Source organism: Budorcas taxicolor, chromosome 10, assembly GCF_023091745.1.
Source record: "Budorcas taxicolor isolate Tak-1 chromosome 10, Takin1.1, whole genome shotgun sequence".
NCBI lineage: Eukaryota > Metazoa > Chordata > Mammalia > Artiodactyla > Bovidae > Budorcas > Budorcas taxicolor.
In genome coordinates, this window is record NC_068919.1 from 28,580,031 (window position 1) to 28,602,372 (window position 22,342).

The window sequence follows — 22,342 nt, forward strand, 5'->3', positions numbered from 1 at the left end:
TGGTACAAAGAAGAGTTGAGAACAGGGCAGGAGATGGAGGAGAGACAGGGTTAAGAGGATCTTTTAGCATCAAGTCTTCAGCTTTACACTAATATAAATAGCAGTGAAATGGTGAAAGACACTTACTCCATCTTTGCTATTTTTCCCTAGATTAAATTTCAAACGAAGAGATCTTCGAACCTTTTCTTTACGGCTGATTTTAGGAGAGAAGCAGCCTGCTTTTCCTGATTCCACCCTAGAAAGAGTGAAATTAAAAACATCAGTTTACAGCATAAGAACTAGAGAAATGCCTACAAAATAAAGTTTGAAAGCCCAGAGCAAATCACACTGTTAGTAACTGAACAGAGTAATAATTTTTTAGGTTTAAGATATCATACATGAACACATTGTATCTGCATAAAAAATAATCTTTTCTGTTGATCACAAGAGTTTAGTCACTTATAAACCAGAATCATTAGACTAGCTTTTTATATTAACAGGAAACTTAAAAATTACCCACATCAACATAAAACAGGATTTTAAACAGGCAAAATGGACTCAAATTAGGAATCTTTCTCTGGAGGATAGGCCCTAGATTAATGAGACTATAAAGGCAAAGGGAATTTTAAAAAATTATTATTCAAATATGATTCTCAATAGAAAGACAAAATATTTTTTAAGTATATATATCAAATTTTACCCAACCTGGATAACTTACCTGCAAACCTTTTTGCTTGCAAGCCTTTTACTTCGCCTTAGCACATTTGTACTGACCAAATGGTTTCCACTGATGGCGACAGGAGAGAATGAACTCTGGGATGACCCTTCCGGGCTTGTATCACAGTGAACTATAAAAACAACCACATGTGACAGACCATACATACTCACACATACTTATTTTCTTTTCAAAGTTTAAAATATTAACAGCAATTAGATTTAAAGTCTTAATTTCCACTTCTAAACAATAACAAAATCATATAATTTTTGGTTAGAATCTTCAAGGGTCAAATAACTCAAGTTAACTAAAAAAGAAAAAAAAAGTATCAATTTCTTTTTAGTTGCCAATTAAAGGTCAGATTCACCATTATTTTTATATTAGGGTTTTACATCAAACTCAGTACTTACAAGGGAGAGGTGGGCACTGTTGCAGATTAGAGAAATAAGCTTTTGAGACAGACTTTGAGTTTGTCCACCACTAACTAAATGGCTTTAGGCTCTAAATTTGGATTTTTATGGTGAATATAAGTATTGCTATAATGTATATAAGATGTCTAGCACAGAGCCTGGTGCATAAGATTAATTAATGCCATTATCAAAAATGAACTACTGGAAAACAATTTAGTGTCTGAGTATGCAGTATGCACCTGCTAGTCAACCTGCTGTCTATCTGACTCTAGAGTGCAATTTGTCCAATATTTTTGACAAAAACTGATGACCCATAACACACATCTAACCACATGGTTACTGCCATGTTCCATGCTAACAACTGGAGGTTACAACAGCTCATTTTGATAAAGTTATTTAAGACTGTATCATGAAACCAACTATAGTGAAAAAAATTAGGGGAAAAGTATTATGACTTATGAACAAAGGCTCCATATACATTTGACTTGTGTTTGAATATTGCCCAGGATACACTCAGTGAACATGAACCCTCTCAACCTTCTGCTGGTACTGATGAAGAATTTACATAGGTCCCCAGAGTTTTCCATTATAGTGACGTTTCAGGTGCATTTGCCTTAAAAAAAAAAAAAAGCTTGGAGGCTATAGGATATATCAAATGTGACTCAGGTAGCTTTATTCTGGGGTCAGGAGCTTGGAGAGAAGGAGGTTTGTTTCCTGGGGAAGATACTGTGTTGCTAATAAACAAAGGCAAGAACTCTGATGCACATCTGCCATTTGGAAATAGTCCTCCAAAGTGGAAAACTCTCTGAACATTAAAAATATACTAAGTTAAAGCTTGTATTTCCAACCTGTAAACACTGGAAGAACTACAGACATAGCTTCAGAGTTCTTATCATTACACTTTAATGAACCATAGAGAACCTGAAGGACTACAGAGAACAAGTTGCTAATCTGTTCATCTTTTAAAATAAAACAGACAAGTAAAATGTAAAGCTTTTGGAAACAAAACAGAGGCTTTTGGGAAGAAGACCTCATAATCCAGCTAACAAATTCAAAGTAGGACTCTTAACATTGTCTGAAAACAAAGAAAATCTAAAAGAATCTGAGACCACTCACATTTTGACTAAATGTGAGACAAATATGAGATGGAAGACTCTGGGCTTAGAGCTTCATTTCATTTGGGGTTGATCACAGTTTAATATGAGCCAACTTGTATTCTACACATACATGTTAAAGGGCCAAGCCAATCCAAGATCACACTAACAATCCAAGATCACACTAAACCTGGTATTCAAATTAGTGTGATTTTATTTTTCTCTGGAGGCTCTGGTTGGCCACATTAGGAACGTGCAGTTCATTCAGAATAAAATGACTGGGCTGGTAAAGGGACGTGGAATCCATGCCATAAGGAATGATGTTAAAGCTAAAGGCTTTTTATAAAAGCTGCTGCTGCTAAGTCACTTCAGTCGTGTCCAACTCTGTGCGACCCCATAGACGGCAGCCCACCAGGCTCCCCCGTCCCTGGGATTCTCCAGGCAAGAACACTGGAGTGGGTTGCCATTTCCTCCTCCAATGCATGAAAGTGAAAAGTGAAAGTGAAGTCGCTCAGTCGTGTCCGACTGCAGCCTATCAGGCTCTTCCGCCCATGGGATTTTTCAGGCAAGAGTACTGGAGTGGGGTGCCATTGCCTTCTCCTTTATAAAAGCTACTTGAGTATAAAACTTAAAATACTACCCATCCCCCCAGCTAACCCACAATGATTACATTAATGGTAACACCCCCACTCTGAATTCAGAGACACTCAAATGCTGGTGACCTCAATTCAACAGAAGGCAGCAATCTAGTCACAGCCATAGATCCAGAAGTAACTAAAGTAGAATTCAGGATATTCAATCAGGTAAAACCTGAGCTCCAGTACTATTCCTATTCACAGCGACCCATAGCTTTCAACAGGCAAGGCAGTAAAACACACACACATACATGTTAATTATACTGAACCACACTGTCTATTTTAAAAGTTAGGGGACTTTACAAAATCCAGAGATTTGACAAAACAGAGAATAAAATCTGCCTCCTAAAGGAATTATTATGAAATAGCACTTTGTCCAGAATAAGCACTCATGTTAATGTTTATAATCCAGTTATACAAATTCTATTTGTTACCTGATATTGGTGTAGAACTGCTACTGAAGAGATTACCTGGCAACAACTCAAAGTTAAAATTGTGCTTGATGGACTTCCTTTTCTTACTTGAGAAACCATGAGAATCTACCGGCAGTTTACGCTTAGCATTTGGTGTAAGAATTGCTGGTGAAATGGATACCTGGGCTGAAAAAAAAAATTTGTTTTTTCTCCCAGAGTTGATAAAAATACAAACACTTCATATAATTTCTTCTTCTAAAGCTATTACTTAAAATTAACCAATAATGGGGGGATGTTTACATTAGCATTATCAAAAATACATTAATAACTAAATTAATGCTATGTAACTACTTAAAATAAAAAGTCAAGTTATAAAGAGGCAAGATTCTTAGTAACAGCTGAAACTAAAACTAATCTAAATATTTTTGCTTTTCATAATAACTATTAACCAATTAATCTCTTCAATCTGGAAAATGAAAACAATCAAATTTTCTATTACCAGGTTAAATAATTTTAGCCACAAGCAAATCAAAATAAAAAACTGGAACAAACACTAATAATTTTCTGGTTCTAAGTAAAAATGAGATTGAGTTTTTCAGTCTCACATGTTCAGTAGCATCCCACTTGCAAATGGAAGAACATGACTTAGAAGATCACAGATATAACAAGAGACTAAAATTCTGCATATGTATGGATGGCTGAGTCCCCTCGCTGTTCACCTGAAACTATCACAACATTGTTAACTGGCTATACCCCAATACAAAATTAAAAGTTCAAAAGAAAAACAAGAAAATTAAAACAAACAAACACAGACTAAAATAAATTCTTACCTATAATATTAGGTTCAACATATCCAATGTAATTATATATGTAATCACATTTATATCCAATGTCATAATACAGTGTTATAGTACAATATCTCCACTAAAAATTACACTTGGAATTGATTAAACATAATAAATCAGGTAATTATTATCACAATTAATTTCTGTATAATATACATGAAAGTGTGAAATTTAGTTGTTCAGTCATGTTTGACTCTTTGTGACCCCATGGACTGTGGCCCACCAGGCTCCTTTGTCCGTGGGATTCTCCAAGTGAGAATACTGGAGTCAGGTGCCATTCCCTTCTCCAGGGGGTCTACTAGACCCAGGGATAGAACCTGGGTCCCCCACAATGCAGGCAGATTCTTTACGCTCTGAGCTAACAGGGAAGCCCATATTGTACATATATAAATGTCCAATTAAATAAAAATATATAATACCTACCAATTCTTTCCTGTTGAGGTGTAATAGAAGGTGTCCTGTTAGATTTAAATTTATTTAATGCTCCACTAACAAAATCTGAAATGCAAGGCATATATAATATAATCAATTATAACATCTGCCTATCTTTCATCAATAACTCATAAATAATTAGGAAAACATTAAATAGAATGAACTATAAAACAACTAACTACAATGTATAAAATGAGTACAATGTATAAAAGAGTATAGAAGAGGGTATCATTACCTTTTGAGGAAGGGAAGAAATGGCACCAAGAGAGAAAGCTTGGAAAGGGAAATAAAACCTTGTAGGTGTTGATTAGGTAGAAGGTAGAATTCAGGCTAGGTGACTAGCATATGAAAAAGCATGTAAGAAAAAACAGAATGTATGTATACTAGAAGCCAGGAGTTTGATACAGCTAGAGCAACTAGTGAACAGTGGATATGGTTGAGATAAGTCTTGTGTGTTAGGAAAACAAGGCTGTATATAATTTTGAAGAATCTGAACTTCTCCAAAGGCAAAAAGGAACAAAACCATCATTTCTGCACTTTGACAGCAGTATGATAGATTAGTTGGGGGTAGGGTGTGTGTGTGTGTGTGTGTGTGTGTGTGTGTGTGTGTGTGTGTGTGTGTGTGTGTGTGACTTTGACAGCAGTATGATAGATTAGTTGGGGGTAGGGTGTGTGTGTGTGTGTGTGTGTGTGTGTGTGTGTGTGTGTGTGAGACTTTGACAGCAGTATGATAGATTAGTTGGGGGTAGGGTGTGTGTGTGTGTGTGTGTGTGTGTGACTTTGACAGCAGTATGATAGATTAGTTGGGGGTAGGGGGTGTGTGTGTGTGTGTGTGTGTGTGTGTGTGTGTGTGTGTGAGACTTTGACAGCAGTATGATAGATTAGTTGGGGGTAGGGTGTGTGTGTGTGTGTGTGTGTGTAAGCCTCCTTGGAGATAGGCAAACTAGCTAAAGATTCTTCTAAGTATGTTATTCAGTCATTCAACAAATATATATTTTGTACCTATTATGTGTCAGACGCAATGAAGATACAACAGTAGCCAAAACAGTGACCTTTATGAAACTTTCTATTGGAGGAAGCAAACATTAAATATAACAAACAAATAAATACCTATCGAAAAATGGGTAAACAGCGTGAAATGCAAATATTAACAACAGGTTTAAATCGTAGAGTTAGAGAAGGTATCCTTGAGGAAGCGGTATTTAAGGTGACACCTGAAGGAAGAATGGGAATTAGCCAGGCAAGAGATGAGGCTCTGAACTGAGGTAGGTCCTGTGGAAACAGAGGCAGTAATAAAGGTATTTACAAGATCAGAGTGATAAGACTTGGTAGACAGTAGGATATGGGAATGAGAAAGGGGCATATAGGAACATGTAGAATTCTAATTTTGATGACTAAGGACAAGCCAGGACAGATTGGAATGACATGACATACTCAAAATATTTAAAGATAAAAACTGTCAGCTATATTATTCAGATTAGAAGGAGAAAGAGAAGCTGAGGGAGTTCATCAGTGCTAGACCTGCCTTACAAAAACGTTGAAAGGAACTCCTCTACCAGAAACAAAAGGCAAAAGTAAACAAAGCTTTGAGTAAGAGGATAAACGGTATCAGAAAATTGCAACTCCGTATCAGAATAACTTGTCAAACAATTCTATATTAAAGGTTAAAGGGAAAAAGAGCAGTAAAACTGCAGTTACTTCGATCTGGCAGTGAGCACACAACATAAAGGTATAATCTGAGACAACACAAACACAAAAGGGGAAGAGGGAAAGGATGAAACTCACACAAGCAAGTGAGGCAATAAGATGCTACTGGCAGAAAGGGACTATTTCATCCACAAGACAATTTATACCAACTTCACAGTAACCACCAAACATGAATCTAGGGCAGAGACACAAAACATGAGAGAGAAAACAGAAAAACACCGTGGAACAAAATGGAAGACAGAAACACAAAGAAAAAGAAACAATGGACAAATAGAACAGCCAGAAAAGTTTTAGTTTAGGCAGTACTAAGTTTTCATCTGTTAATAATCATCCTAAATGTGAAAGTGAAAGTGCTACCCTGTGGACTATAGCCTGCCAGGCTCCTCTGTCCATGGAATTCTCCAGGCCAGAATACTGGAGTGGGTTGTCATTTGCTGCTCCAGGGGATCTTCCTGACCCAGGGATCAAACCCAGGTCTCCTGCACTGCAGGCAGATTCTTTACCATCTGAGTCACCAGGGAAGTCCAAGACTACTGGAGTGGGTAGCTATTCCCTTCTCCAGGGGATTTTCCCAACCCAGGGACTGAACCCAGGTGTTCTGCCTTGCAGGCAGATTCTTTACTGTCTGAGCCACAATGTACATGGACTGAATTCACTGATCGAAAGATACAGAGTGGCTGGATGGATTCAAAGACAAAACCCAACAATACACTGCCTCCAGGAGACCTACCTCAGCTCTAAAGATAGATACCAGCTCAAAGTGAAGGGATGAAAGGTGATACTCCAAGCACATGGCAGCCAAAAGAAAGCGGGTAAATGTAGGCATATGTGCATGCTCAGTTGCTATGCCGAGTCCAAGTCTGTGCGACCCCATGGACTGCAGCCCACCAGGCTCTTCTGTTCATGGGATTTCCCAGACTAGAATCCTGGAGTGGGGTGCCATTTCCTTCTCTGGGGAATCTTCCCGATCCAGGGTTCAAACCCATGTCTCCCAGATTAGCAGGCAGATTCTTTACCACTGAGCCAGCAGGGAAGCCAGAAAGAGTCCAGAAATAAACCCATACATATATGGAAAATTAACTTATGACAAAAGAATATAAAATACAGAGAGAATAGTCTTTTCAATAAATGGTGTTGGGAAAACTGGACAGTCACATGCAAAAGAAGGAAATTAAACCACTGTCTTACATTACAGACAAAAATCATCAAAATGGATTAAAGGCCTGAATGTAAGACCTGAAACCATGAAACTCCTAGAAGAAAACACAGGCAGTAGCTTATGTGACATCAGTTTTATGAAAGGACAACCTACTAAATGGGAGGAGATATCTGCAAAGCACATATCGGATAAGTGCTTAACATCCAAGATATATAAAGAACTGATATAATTCAACAACAACACCTAAATAAAACAGACAACCCAGTCAAAAAATGGGCAGAGGAACTGAACAGACATTTTTCTAAAGACACACACATGGCCAACAGGCACATGAAAAGGTGTCCAAAATTATTGACTATTAGGGAAATGCAAATCAAAACCACGAGACACTACCTTACAACTGTTAAAATGGTTATTATCAAAGAGGCAAGAAATAACAAGTGTTGGGAGAGGATGTGGAGCAAAGGGAGCCCCCATATATTGTTGGTGGGAATGTAAATTGGTGCAGCCACTATGGACAACATTATGGAGACTCCTCAAAAAATTAAGAATAGTAGTATCCATTACATATGTACATACTACATCTTTATTATTCATCCATTGGTGGATACTTAGGTCATTTCCTTATCTTGGCTGTTGAAAATAACTCTGCTATGAACATAAGGGTGCATTTGTCTTCTCAAATTAGCGTTTTCATATTCTTTGGATAAATACCTTGATATGGGATGGATCATAAGTATTTTGTTACAGAACAAAGAAGGCACAAGGAAAGGCTACAAAGAAGGCCAGAAGAAACAGAAGGTGGGAATACCATACAAGCCAAAAGATTCAAAAAAGCAACGGGACAGTTAATAACTTAGGTTTTTTATGTGGAAACACATTTCAGGCAAAAGCAAATTGCCATACCTCCACAGATGGGACTGCCATGACCACTTACCTCCTACACTTTGTCTTCGTTTTCTCTTATAGTCACCAGGAGTTTCGTAATCGCCTTCTTCAAAGCCTTCCAGCGATGGAGTAGCACAGAGACCATCAATCCCCAACATAGCTGGTATCTTTTCTAGGATAAAATCTGGAACATGCCCTAGATGAAAATGTTCACAATCAAGATTTTTCCTCTAGCACCCCTCAAAATGTTTAAATAGTACATAACCACTTCCTAACAGTTGTCTTGGGAGCTCACTCAGAAAAAGCTGGGATCTCCCTCATTTAAACAAATTCCATTACTTAAGAATGCAGCTGCATCTTACCGATATCTGATGCATAATCAATAAAAGTTTGTACTACTGCAGCCTGTAATCGTAGCTTTTTTTCTGTGTTAGCAGACATCTTTTCATGTCCTTCACTTGTCTGAAGAAGATTTGGTGCAAATATTACAGCAAGATTGCTGCTATCCATCTTATTCTCACTGGACCTTAAATGAAAAAAGTTTTATAAGATGGAGTCAAAGATAAAAATACACAGTTAAAATAACACTGAGCACATTCTGAAGACCTCTCACTTTACCAGTTAAACACAAACCAAGATACAGTTACCCCTCACCTACCCATCTACATGACTGACTTGAAATAAGACAGAATCAGAAACACACAGCCTCTGTGTGCTTAAATATATGTCATGAAAACACTGCTACCCCTAGGGTCCACACTTTTTTCCCCCACACAAATTGAATACATTTCTTTGATTTTCACACACAGAAAATTCAAAGTACTGAAGGCAATAAGTATGTCTAGAACAAACAGGCTCAATGACAGCCAGGAGAAGGGACAAATTGAAAAGCAAACCACAAATATTTTAAAAACATAGTTATCATTAGAAGCCATTTAATGGCCTCAGAATCCTATAACACTAATAAGCCATTAAGGCATTCACAATGGCAACCCCAAGACAACAAGGAAATATTACATATTTTTCATTATACAGGATATACTTCCTATAGTAAGGAAAAATATATTTTTAAGAAAAATTTCTATTCCAAATGAAATTTATTATCATAAGGGTATATCTAACCAGTTGAGAAATTAAACTGTCATCTCCCCAAAACTTTTATTTACTACTTACCTAAGAGAAACTTTCCTGAGAAAGTTAAAGAAGTATCTTAATATATCAATTGTGTGGTCAGCCATAAGACAGGAGAGCAACAATGTAGCTTTATTCTTCTCCTCTGTTTTTAATTGTTGAGCTTTGAAAAGTGCTTCATGCAAATCAGCTGGGAGAATGGGCTCTGGCAATTCCCTAAAAAACTGCTTAAGAAGTCCCGCGGTATCACAAGGAGGTGCAGAAGACAGGCATCTTTCACCATGATCAAGTTTATTCTAAAATAAATATAATCATTTTGAGCACTCTGGGGTTTGAGGGTTTAACACAAATAAAGTATCCTTCCTTATACTCTAAAGAGCTTTCTTGAACGAATTTCTCTTAACTCTTGTTTTAGTACATATCAGTACTTTTTAGAAGGCTAAAAACAAAATTTTAAACGAACTTTCATTTCCTATCATACACAGGGACAAGGACCATGGGTTTAAAAGTACTCTGTAAATTTTTAAAGCATTATATAAAGAGCTTGATTGTGAAAATCATTTCACAGCATATATGTATATCAAAACATCAGGCTGTATGCCTTAAATATATTTGTGAATTATACCTCAATTTTTTAAAAAAAGCGTTATATAAATGATACACACTCACTTTGGAAAAAGGTTCTTCTGTCATGAAAAAAAGCTATTTGCAAACTCAATTTCTGTCAATAATTCATGTAATAATTCTAAATATTTCAATCCTAAAAACCAAATCAAAGAGTGCTACAAATATAGTTCAAGTATATGCTTACCTTTAGTGCTTTTAGACGAATAACAGATCCTGATTTCCTAAAAAGCCCTTCTGTATGAACATGTTCTTCTAAAGACGTGCAAGCATCAACAAGAAAACTAAAAGACAGAACTCTTTTCAGGTGGCAAAATGCACAAATCCTCTGCAATCAAACTCATCCCCATTACTCCATCAAAGTCACTAATGGCCTCTGCCCTGCCAAATCCAGAGTCAAGTCACTGTCTTTATCTTGCTTGATACATGACCACTCTTGACAATCTTGAAAATACTCTTTTTCGCTTCACTTATTTCCTGCTGTCTGCCTGACTGCTCCTTCTCAAACTTTTCTGGTTTTTCTTTTTCTGCCAGACTTCTCCATCCTAAGATCACCCAGGGCTCCAAGGCCTTCTCCTTTTCTTTACCTATTCTCTTTCCACAGGTGATCTTGCATGACACACATAGCTTAAAAAACCTAGCATCTGCACATTTGCCCCAAAGTAAGTTAAGGTTTTTTCCCTCATCAATATTACCTCTTAGAAAGTCGGATAAATTGATCCCAGTCCTTACAACACTTCTCATGTTTTTAGAGGTGTGTGCTCAATTTCTTTATACTGAATAATTTTTAACAATCAATATTGGCTTTATATGCTCAGTTAACAGCTGGTAACACGAATTTGAACGGAAGTCAGCTACAAGAAAATGAAGGCATTCTACTGATGTAGAGTGGCTGAAGGTTGCAGAGTTATTGACAGAAAAGTTTTCTTTTTAAAGCAGGCAAACAAATTACAACAAAGATTTAGTCATTATTACTAGGGACATGGGGCTTCGCAGATGGCACTAGTGGTAAGAATCCCACCTGCCAGTGCAGGAAACATAAGAGAGGTGGGTTTGATCCATGGGTTGGGAAGATGCCCTAGAGGAGGGCATGGCCACCCACTCCAGTATTCCTGCTGGTATAATCCCATGGGCAGAGGAGCCTGGCGGGCTACAGTCCCTGGGATCACAAAGAGTCGGACACATCTGAAGCGACTTAGCATGCATACACACACTAGGTTTATGACTGCAATTCTAAATGTTGAATATCATCATAAAAAGGCCTTTCATAGGCCATCTAAAAGGCAAAATACTAAGTGGTTACCTCATGAAGACTGTGAATCTACAGTGTGAGTGAGGGAAAATAGTCCTAAGGCAAAAAGGTGTTCAAAAGCTTTTAGAGAATGCATCTACTAAAAACTTAGGTTATTGGACAATAATAGCCAGAATGAACCTTATTTTGGATAGAGGAGAAATGAATTAGTAAGAGCTAAGGTAGTTTGTTTATATTACACACTTTTAAACTATTTTCTTAAGAGGTAAACTTCCCTAGTAATTTCTGATGCAGTTAGTCCAAAAGGTTATTTACAAATAGTGATATAAAAAAGTTCATGGGTTACATAATTTATATTCACAAATACCCCAAAAGCTTAAATATTCTTTTAGCCAACATTTCTAAAACAAAAAATAATAAAAATTATAACTGAATTGGTAGTTTAGTATATCACTGAGTATAATCAGAACAGCAGTGAAAAGACTGATAGAGAACCAAAAATTCTTGTTTCTAACATTTATTCATTACTGAACCTTAAAATTCAATCCTGAAAATGAATACAAATTAAAAAGTTAAAATATGCAAAATTTTAAAAAGACAACTTTTAATCTGAGTAAATTTTGAGAAATAAAATCATTTGCTAGTTCCAACTAATTGTGTGCATCAATTAACTATTTATTTTCATACATTCAAATAGTAGTTTGAAATATTTACTCTTCATTTCAAACTTTGCTCACCTTGGAATATGTCCATATTCTGGTACAACAGCCTGGGGCAATGCATTTAATGGTACTCCAAATATTTTACCCTAGAATGACAAATTCAGTTACTCTAATACAAATATTAGGCTCAATATAAACTTTCTTAAATACTAGGTAAATTAAAAATTAAAATTAAGAATTTTAATTTAAATAAAATACTAGGTAAATTAAAAATTAAAAAATAAAACAAGATAGCAGAAATAAACTATTAGTCAAGACAAAGAAAACAATTATATCAAGTGCATTTGTTAAAAAGTAACTTCTGTATACTAAGATACTAGGTGCTGGGAGTACAAAAACAGTCACTTTGCCCTTAAGCAAGGAAGCAAATTCCCTCAGTTTCCAATCCCATAATGGAAAATTAATTCATTTAGCGTTCAGTCAGGAAATTATTACACAGAATTTGGCCCAAAATACTAACATTTCTGGAAAATACTACAAGCTCCTTCAGTAACTACATATAAATACTGACCTTAAACTTTCTATTGGTCACCTTATAAATACTTACTAACTTGAACAGAAGACCAAATCGACTGACCTGACCCAGGGATTGAACCCACACCCCTCTGGCGTCTCCGGCGTTGGCAGGCATAGTCTTTACACTGCGCCCCAGTCTTTACACTGGGAACCCTTTCCACATTACTGGAGAATACTAAGCAAACTGCTCTGAATATCGAAGGAAAGGATTTTGTAAACAATTTAAATTTTATTTCACACTTTGAAAACCATTTTTAAGAAGTCACAATAGAACGTATTACGTTCAAATGTTAATACATTTGAAGATCCCAAGAGTATATCCATATGTTGATTGAGTGTGCTTACCTCTGAATAAAGAATCTATCACTACCTTTGGGCATATATTCAAACTTCAAAAATGAGTCACTGTTTAAGAAGGCTGTAGCAATATTTTGGACTTGAATTTATTTTTAATTCAAGCCTGTACATGTCTGCTTATATAAAATTAGATTAAGTGGGCATACCTAATCACATTATGTTAATTTATTTTAGATACATCTGCTCCCCCTGAATGCTCTTGAAGCACTTAACATTTTAAAAGCATATTATTAACATTTAACTTTTATTTACAATAATAAATCATTCAGGGAATTTCCTGGCCGTCCAGTGGTTAGGACTCACTGCTTTGAGTCAGGGTTCCATCCCCGGTAGAGGGAACTAAGATCTTGCAAGCTGCATGACATGGCAAAATCATTCACATTCTTAATGATCTGACAAAATCTTACTAGTCCTTTCTCAAGCATCTGGTTCAATTTAATAGATGAATATAGAAAAGAGCAACAGAGTTCCAGAAAAACACCTACTTCTGCTTCATTGACTATGCTAAAGCCTTTGACTGTGTGGATCACAACAAAATGGAAAATTCTTAAAGAGCTGGCAGTACCTGACCACCTTACCCATCTCCTGAGAAACCTGTATCGGGTCAAGAAGCAAAAGTTAGAACCGCACAGGGAAAAACTAACTGGTTCAAAACTGGGAAACAAGTATGACAAGGCAGTATGTCATCATCTGCTTATTTAACTTCTTTGCTGAGTACATCATGCGAAATTCTGGGCTGGATGAATCACAAGCTGGAATCAAGATTGCTGGGAGAAATATCAACAACCTCAGATATGCAAATGATACTACTCTAACACCGAAGCTGAAGCTCCAATACTTTAGACACCTGATATGAAGAGCTGACTTACTGGAAAAGACCCTGATGCTGGGAAAGACTGAGGGCAGGAGGAGAAGAGGGTGATAGAATGAGATGGTGGAACAGCATTATGGATTCAATGGACACGAGTTTGAGCAAATTCCAGGAGACAGTCAAGGACAGGAAGGACTGGACTGCTGCAATCCATGGAGTCAAAAAGAGTTGGACATGACTTAGCAACAGAACAACAACAAAAGGGACAGAGCAGAAAAGAGGAACAGAGATCTGAACCCTGGGGAAGATCCACGCTTAAGGAATAGAAGAAAAAGGGAGCCGATGAAGGAGATGGAAGAGGGGTGGGCAACTGAACAGTAACAACAGCCACTCTGACGGCACAAAGTGAAGAGGAACCAAAGAGCCTCTTGATGGGTGTGAAAAGAGGAGAGTGAACAAGCTGGCTTGAAACTCAACTTTTAAAAACCAAAGATCATGGCACCCGGTCCCATCACTTCATCACAAATAGGAAGGGGAAAAGGGGAAGCAGTGACATTTTATTTTCTTGGGCTCCAAAATCACTGCAGATGGTGACTGCAGCCATGAAATTAAGACGCTTGCTCCTTCGAAGGGAAGTTATGACAAACCAAGAGAACGTATTAAAAAGCAGCAACATCACTATGCCAGCAAAGGTCTGTCTAGTCAAGCTATGGTTTTTCCAGTATTCATGTACGGATGTGAAAATTGATCCATAAAGAAGGCTGAGTGCTGAAGAATTGATGCCTTCAAACTATGGTGCTACAGAAGACTCCTGAGAGTCCGCTGGACTGCAAGGAGATCAAACCAGTCAATCATAAAGGAAAGCAATCCTGAATATTCATTGGAAGGACTGATGCTGAAGCTGAAGCTCCAATACTTTGGCCACCTGATTTGGAAGAGCTGACTCATTGGGAAAGGCCCTGGTCAAGGACTAATTTCCCACATGCTACAGGTGCAGCCAAAAAAAAAATTTTAAGGAAAAAAAAAATTATGTTAGTATAGGCAACCCCTTATTTAGGTAAATCAGAATTTTCTTGATACTACATAAACAAAATGCAAAAATAAATCATATGCCAAAGCTGAAGTTTACAAATGTCATACATACCTAGAATTGAGCTGGTGTTTTTTTTTTGTTCATTAGACTCGGTAATTGACTTCACAAATAAGTGCTATAATTTAATCTCATAAAATAAAACTAATAACATGCTTTTAAAATTTTATTAGAACACCACTTACAATATCATCTTTAAAAAGATGCCTAGCACTTTTCGTAGAGTTCAAAACTCTCATTAGATAATAAACACCAAAGAGCTTAAGAAATCTAGTACTTAAATAATTACCTAACATGTTAGATCTCATAACACAATGATCTTCTGTATTTCTCTACTTTATTAGGGTTTCTAGCATGAATACTAATTAGAATGTAGACCTCTGATTATCATAACAACTGGCTGAATAAATAAGTGGCATGTGACAGGCACTGTGTGCTAGTCTTATCTACAAATCTTATTTTTTGACTCCCCCAATAACTCAAGGAGAGATACCATTCCAATTGTACAGAGTAGGAAACTGAGGCTTAGGACAAGCAGCCCAAGATCACACCCCAAACAGGAGGAGAGCAGGAATCAAAAACAAATCAAAGTCTATCTGACTCTAAAAGCAAAGTGTCAGTTTTCCTTAGAGGTAAGAAAAAGAAATATGCACACAAATTCTTTCACACACTTACAAACCTACTATATTTGAGATCTTAAAAGAAAGTACCATATAATTAGATGTGTGTATATATATATATATGGTATATATTTATATTTAGATATAAATCTAAAACAAACTGCTTATATGCAACTTATTTTTCACAATGAAATTCTTCAGGATTCTGTACAAATATTAAAATCTCGTTCAAAATCCCCTTACCTCAACCACCCAAAAATCAACTGCTTCTGAACCATTCTACTGTGGTTTCTCAATTTACTCATTTAAAGCCTATACCTAATGCTGTCACATCTCCTCATTTACTGGTTCATTTAGAAAATGTACTGGTATCCCTCGTCCCTCTCCAAATATTACTCAACAGTGGTGAAAGGCTGAAAATACAGCAAGCTGGCAATCTCTGGAGACATTTTTAATTGTCACAATTGGGACACGCTATTGGCCTCTCGTGTGTAGAAGCCCATGCTGCTAAAGATCCTATGATGTACACGACAGCTAACCCCTAGGCCCCTCAAAGAATTATCTAGTTCAAACTGTCAATGTTACTGCGGTGGACACACTTAAACATATTCTCTTTTGGATCCATACAGAATGAACATTTTAGCATGACCTGGTAATAAGCGATGGTACAGAATGCGCTCCCCGCCCTGGCCCCTTTTAAAATCTAAACCTCTTTCCCCAGAACTTACCACTGTTTCCGTGGTTGCTGTTTCCTGTCTCCTTCGATCACACTGCGCACGGCCACCCTTGACCTTAATTCCATAGGCAGCCCGAAGCTGCTGTACAACCGCCAAACGCACCAGCCTCTGATCCCACATCCCGGACATGTCGCTCACTTTCCGAGGTGCGATCTGAGTCCTGACCCTCTTTCGCCACCAAGTCTTCCAGTTTCCAAACACTCTCAGTTTTGCGCTCAGCTCCGCTGCCTTCCGGCCCCGTCTGACACTCTTCCGGCCCCGGACCCCAGCCACTTCCACGGCTTTTTCCTCGATCCTCTATACACTTTCACCGACCCTTCTCTTAGCTCTGTGCCACTCCTCACCTTTCCTTCACTTTCACTGGCCTCCTTTCTTGTCACTTAATTCTTTCAGCTACTTACACAGATTTCTCTTCTTTCTCTCAGATCCTTTCAGTTCCTTGCAGCACGCCTGTTACCAGCTTCTCACTACTTCCAGCCACTCTCTTCCAAACCTCCCTTTGTCCTCGTCTCTCTCCGAACAGTAAAGACTACCCTTCTTCTCGCCTTCCTGACCCCAGCAGGCTCAGCTGAGCGTCTATCCCTGCGACCCCACGCCCCCCACCCTAGCCCAGCCACCGGACCAGCCGGCTGCTCAGGGGCCTCTCCCAGTCCCGGTCCCCGCCCGGGCTGGTGGCTGCCGTCACCCCGTTTCACAGGCTGCTCCTTCCCTCCCCCATCAGCCTACCGGCTGCCCCGGCCAGCACATCCCGGTGCGCTTAGTGAAGTCAAGCGACCCTCCGCATTCCTCCGTCCCCACCGCCTCTGCAGACAGCGGAGGCGCCGCGGCCGGCCCACCCTCGCTTTCAGCCCAGGCTCAAATGGCAGCGCCAAATAGCGCTCCGCACTCTGATTGGTCCGCTCCGCTTTTCAAAATCAGGACCCCGGAAGGTGGCCAGGAGCTGCCTGTCCAGGGCGTCACTGGGTTACCGGCCGGGGGAGGGCGACGGGGTTGGGCGCGAAGGGTGTGGAGGGCAAAACTAAGAAACACAGAAAGAAAAATGAGTTCCACTTGCTCTTTCTTAGCCATAATTTACAGGGAAATAGTCTATTGCGTATTTTAAAACACCTGGCCGGAACCCGAGATAATATATTTGGGGAAATGTAGTAGACACCTCATTCTCTCTCTCTTTCTCTCTCTGTTTTTGGATCTCGCCGGAGGCTGAAGTCCCTTTTGCGAAGAAGCCGGTTCTCCGGAATCGTAAGGGAGACCATTTGGTCGGGATTCATCAACGCTGATTTTAGTAACCCTAAGCCGGAATGTCTGGTGGAAACTTCGGCTTTGGGAACTGGTCCATACTTAGGGGACTGATGATGACCCCCAGATCTTTGCGTTTAGGTAGTTAAGATACAATCAAGAAGACCCGTCAAGAGAAAGTGGAGTGCGGGAGGAAAGTCTAGGGGAGGCGGCCGCTGCCAAAGCTTCATTCGGTGGGGTCTGGACTTAGACCACGAAGGAGACTGGTTCCCGGCCCTCACGGTGCAGAGAGCGTGGTTTATCTTGTTGACAGACAAGACTGCACATACCCAGCCCTCGTCCCCGGGCTGCTTTTCCATTCTCAAACGTCAGCAGTCCCATCAGGGATTAAATATTGTTAGGGCTGCGTACGTTTACTACCACCCATGCTTCAGTCCATGTAAACTTGGCAAGAGTAGCGAAAACAAAAAACAAAACTTTATCTGCCTTATCCAGTTGTGTGCTTATCGCCTAATAGTGCCAGAGGCCAAATGCGTCATTTGCCGGACTTGAAAGGGTTTAAATGGGAAACAGTTTTCTTAGAAGCATTCCGTTCCTTTTGGAGTTCAGGTACTTAGATATTCTACCTTTTCCAAACTAAAGAGGATGCCCTAAAACGGAAACAAACATGGCAACCCTCTGCAGTATTCTTGCCTGGAGAATCCCATGGAAGGAAGAGCCTGGCGGGCTGCAGTCCATGGGGTTACAAAGAGTCAGACAGGAGTGAAGCGATTGAGCACACACGTGCAGTTTGGTACAGGATGAGTGAAACCAGACACGATTTTGGCCCTCCAAGGAGGGGAGTAGGGGAGAATATCAACCAAGTAATAATGTGAATGGGGACATAATTATTAACTAAGAGACATACCCTAAGGAAAGGAATAGTTCATGATAGGGTACAGTGAAAGATCCTTGATGGGGGAGGGGTGTAACAATGAACTAATCTGAAGAATTAGCAGAAATTAACAATAAAAAGTGAAGGTGGGATGGTAGACTGGGCCTAGCATTCAAGAGACAAAAGCACTACGGAAAAAGCCATCAATTTTAACAGGACCAGTGCATCAGAAGCTATACTAAACGTATTTCTCCTCTTTTCTTCTTGCTTCAGACATAACTATAAAAAATTACATGGTTTTTAGCCTCCTCCTTTACCCAAACTTCCCTTTGTTTTGGGTTTTAGGACCCACTGTATCTCTTGAATATTAAATTTTCTAACGTATCTTAGTGCTTTTTCTTTAAAGCTGAGCTCTTTGATTTTATGTTTTGTCCTTTCTCTTAAGATGAAAATACTAGTTCTTAATGTATTGACACAATTATTTACTTGCTTTATTCATGTTTATAAATACACACACATATGTATAAATAATACATATATATTAACAGAATAAGAATAGCAGTATTGCTAACATAAGACTGCTAAATGAAGTTTAAATTTGCATGTGTGTTTTTTCCCTCTATATTAGTGTCCCACTGGAAATGTACAGAAAAAATACTGTGTTTTAAATGAGCTAGATATACATCTTCTCTTTGGTTATTATGAATGTACTATAGTTTATTCAACCAGACCTCTATTGAGGTGGCTTCTCTTGTTACAGAGAGTGGTTTTAGGGCATGCCTGTAGTTGTGGTGCAGGGGCTTAGTTCCTCTGCAATATGTGGGATCTTCCCCAACCAGGGAACGAACCCATGTCCCCTGCATCCGCAGGTGAATCGTTAACCACTAGACCACCAAGGAAGTCCTATGTTGCACTTCTAAAAACTAACCTTTATTGGACTATTTGCTTTACTTGTCTGTTGTCTGTTTAAACTGTAGTTAAAATAATCAGCCTCTTCCCTTAATGAGACTCTGAATGATAGGTAGGAATGTTTTTCCCACTCCCAAGTTATAAAAGAATTCATTTATTCTTTTTGAAAAAATACCGGTATGGTTTCATTTTAAAAAAATTTAGATCTCTGACCCATTTGGAATGTATCCATTGTAGAATAAAGGATGGATCAAGGTTTATTTTTTTCCATATGGCTACTCATCCCTAGACATTTTGTCTCACTTCAGCAAACTCCCACACCTACCTCTAGAAGTAGCAAGACACTACTACTGAATGCCCTACAGAGTTACTTGACTGATCATTAGACTTTGCCTTTATTTTTATCTATTTATTTTTAATTTTGTCTGTGCCCTGCAGTTTGTAGGGATCTTAATCCCCCAATCAGGGATTGAACCCCATGTCCCTAGAGTCCTAACCACTAGATGGCAAGGGAATTCCCTAGACTTTGCTTCTAGTTAGCGCCACTAGGCACACAGTTTTTCTTTAGCTATCTCACTCTCTTTTCTGTGAAATTAATCAAGTTATCTCTCAAAGATCTTCCCTACATTTTCTTCTTGCACCCCAGCTTGGGAGAAGATGACTTGAGTAGCTTTCTAAATCAGATCCGGAGATATTCTCTGTAAAGCCAAAGTGATCAGCCTTGAAATCATTGCCTTCAAGGCCTGGCACATTGCACAGACACTATTTCATTGATTAATAAAACCAAAACATTTGGGAAGATGTCTAAAAGTCAGCTTGACTAACAGAAAATAATTTAGTGATTTTCTCAGGTCACTGGAGTTCTCACCAGAATAATGGCACAGCAATGCTTCACCTACATCGCCCTCCAAGGCTGAAATGCTTGCTCTTCTTTGCTTACAAAAGTATTGGCTACAGAAGGCTCATAACCAAGTTCCTTTGAGGACAGAGAATTGCTCTCACAGAAGGTAGTTGCCTCACCCGAGATGACACCTCCTCCTGGGGGGCAGTCTGTGTGCCATGTCTGGTCCATGTCTGGGGACATAGACCTGTCCCTTACCTCAGTTCAGGACAACTGAAGGGCCTTCCAACCTTAGAAAGTCTTACAGGATGAGCTGAGGCCTATGTGGCAACTGTATCACAACTTAGTCTTTCCATCTGTCCAGTCCTGCTTTCCAAACTCATTTGCTCTTGCTATTCCAAGAGTTTGCCCCAGTAAGCCTCCTGCTCACAAATCTTCTCAGTGCTTGTTATTCAGGCAGCCCAACTTAAGGCATAGGTTTGATGCCTTCCCTAATCAGTGCTCTCAGCTAGAGCCTTGCTATCAAAATGCAATCCATGAATCAGCACCACTGCTGTCAACATGGAAAAGTTAGAAAAGAGTAAGTCAGGCTTCACTCCAGATTCACTGAATCAGAATCTGCCTTTTTGTAAGGTTTCCAGATGAGTTGTCTGTACACTAAAGTTTAAGAAGCTCTGGACTAGGCTCAAAGTACAGTGGCCTGAGCTGATAAATATTTCTTGAAGTGAAGTGAAGTGAAGTCGCTCAGTCATGTCTGACTCTTCACAACCCCATGGGCTGTAGCCTATCAGACTCCTCAGTCCATGGGATTTTCCAGACGAGTGTACTGGAGTGGGTTGCCATTTCCTTCTCCAGGGATCTTCCCACCCAGGGATCAAACCTAGGTCTCCCACATTGTAAGCAGACACTTAACCATCTGAGCCACCAGGGAAGCCATGGGTTATTAGGTGGGAAAACCCAACAAAATGTTTTGTTATATTTTATATTATGCAAATAGAATAGAGAGTAAATCTTATCATCTGACTACTCAGGTTTAGGTCTTTTAGTCTCAGGCCACAGGGTTTTCTCTTGCCTTTTGAGGTTGCCTTGTGTGGTGTTCTGATATCCAAAAGAGTAGCCCAGGACTTGTGACAACTCTGAAATGACGAAGGTGTCAAACATAGAATAATAGCCTTCTGAGACTTGTGAGCGGAAGAGACATATGCAAATTTCTGTTCTGTTCTAGAGCAAGAAATTCAAGCTGGTTTTTTTGCAGTGGTGTGAGGGAAGGTAGGAAAAATGGAGCGGAAAAAAGACAATGATAGATAAGCCAAAATGATTAAATAAAAACTGTCAGTACAGAAAAGCTTAAGAATTTTTCCATCTTTCACAAAACTACAAAGTGGACAGTTTAATAGTGCCTTCAACCATAATACAGGCTTGATAAGTTATTGAGCGCCATTACATAGATGATATAAATTAATTGATTTGGAGGATGTTCAAAATATAATTTGAGGAAAAGCAAGTCACAAAGTTATATGTATAGTATGATTGTTGTGCTTCATATGTGTATATGCAAAGAAAAACGGAATGATGTTAACAGTAGTTACATCCAAGTTATAACATTGCCAAGTGACTTTTGCGTTCATCTTTGTGCTTTTCTGCTATTATCACTTTTTACAGAAGTGATAATATTTAAATATTTATAATTGATATAATGGGCACACTTGAATATTTATAATGGGCATATCGTTGAGGGTTGAATTGTGTCCCTCCAAAAGATATGTTGATGTCTTAAACCCCAGCATCTCGAAATGTGACATTATCAGTTAAAATAAGGTCATACCAAAGTAGGGTGGCCCCTTAATCCAATATAACTATTATAATAAGAGGAGGTACAGTCATGTGAAGTAAGAATGCTACGTGATGATGGAGAAAGAAATTGAAGTGCTGAATCTGCATGTCCAGAAACACCAAAGATTGGGGGCCCCCGCCGGAAGCTGGGCAGAGGCAAGGAAGGGTTCTCCCCTAGTTTTCAGAGGGAGCACTGCCCCACCAACCTTGACTTCTAGCTTCCAGAATTGTGGGAAATAAACTTCTGCTGTTTGAAGGCACCCAGTATGTGCTACTTCTGTAAGATAGCCCTAGGAAATTAATACAGATGTTACCTGACAATCATGAAAAAGTATAGTCGTTGCCATTTTGAAAATTAAATGGAGCTGTAATTGATCTGAAGGAAGATGACACTCATCAGCCTGCACAAAGGTGATTTCTCCCACAAAACCTTCCCTGAGGCTTCAGAGAGGCAACACTAGAGTCCTTGGTGGGAGCAGCTAGTTGCACGTATCACTTTCCTCCTCCAGGTC

General features: G+C 38.9%; 1 protein-coding gene across 1 annotated transcript in view; it reads right to left on the reverse strand.

Moving 5' to 3' along the window:
• LOC128054398 (rho GTPase-activating protein 11A-like) overlaps positions 1–16,257 on the reverse strand; it is a 78,346-nt gene extending 62,089 nt beyond the window's left edge. The window contains exons 1-9 of the mRNA XM_052647030.1: positions 16,129–16,257; positions 12,022–12,092; positions 10,220–10,316; positions 9,451–9,704; positions 8,640–8,803; positions 8,327–8,473; positions 4,515–4,589; positions 3,268–3,432; positions 698–827 (exon numbers count right to left, since the gene is read on the reverse strand). Coding sequence (XP_052502990.1) covers positions 698–827; positions 3,268–3,432; positions 4,515–4,589; positions 8,327–8,473; positions 8,640–8,803; positions 9,451–9,704; positions 10,220–10,316; positions 12,022–12,092; positions 16,129–16,257 — 1,232 coding nt within the window. The remainder of the gene's footprint in view (positions 1–697; positions 828–3,267; positions 3,433–4,514; positions 4,590–8,326; positions 8,474–8,639; positions 8,804–9,450; positions 9,705–10,219; positions 10,317–12,021; positions 12,093–16,128) is intronic.
• Between the last annotated feature and the right edge of the window lie 6,085 nt (positions 16,258–22,342).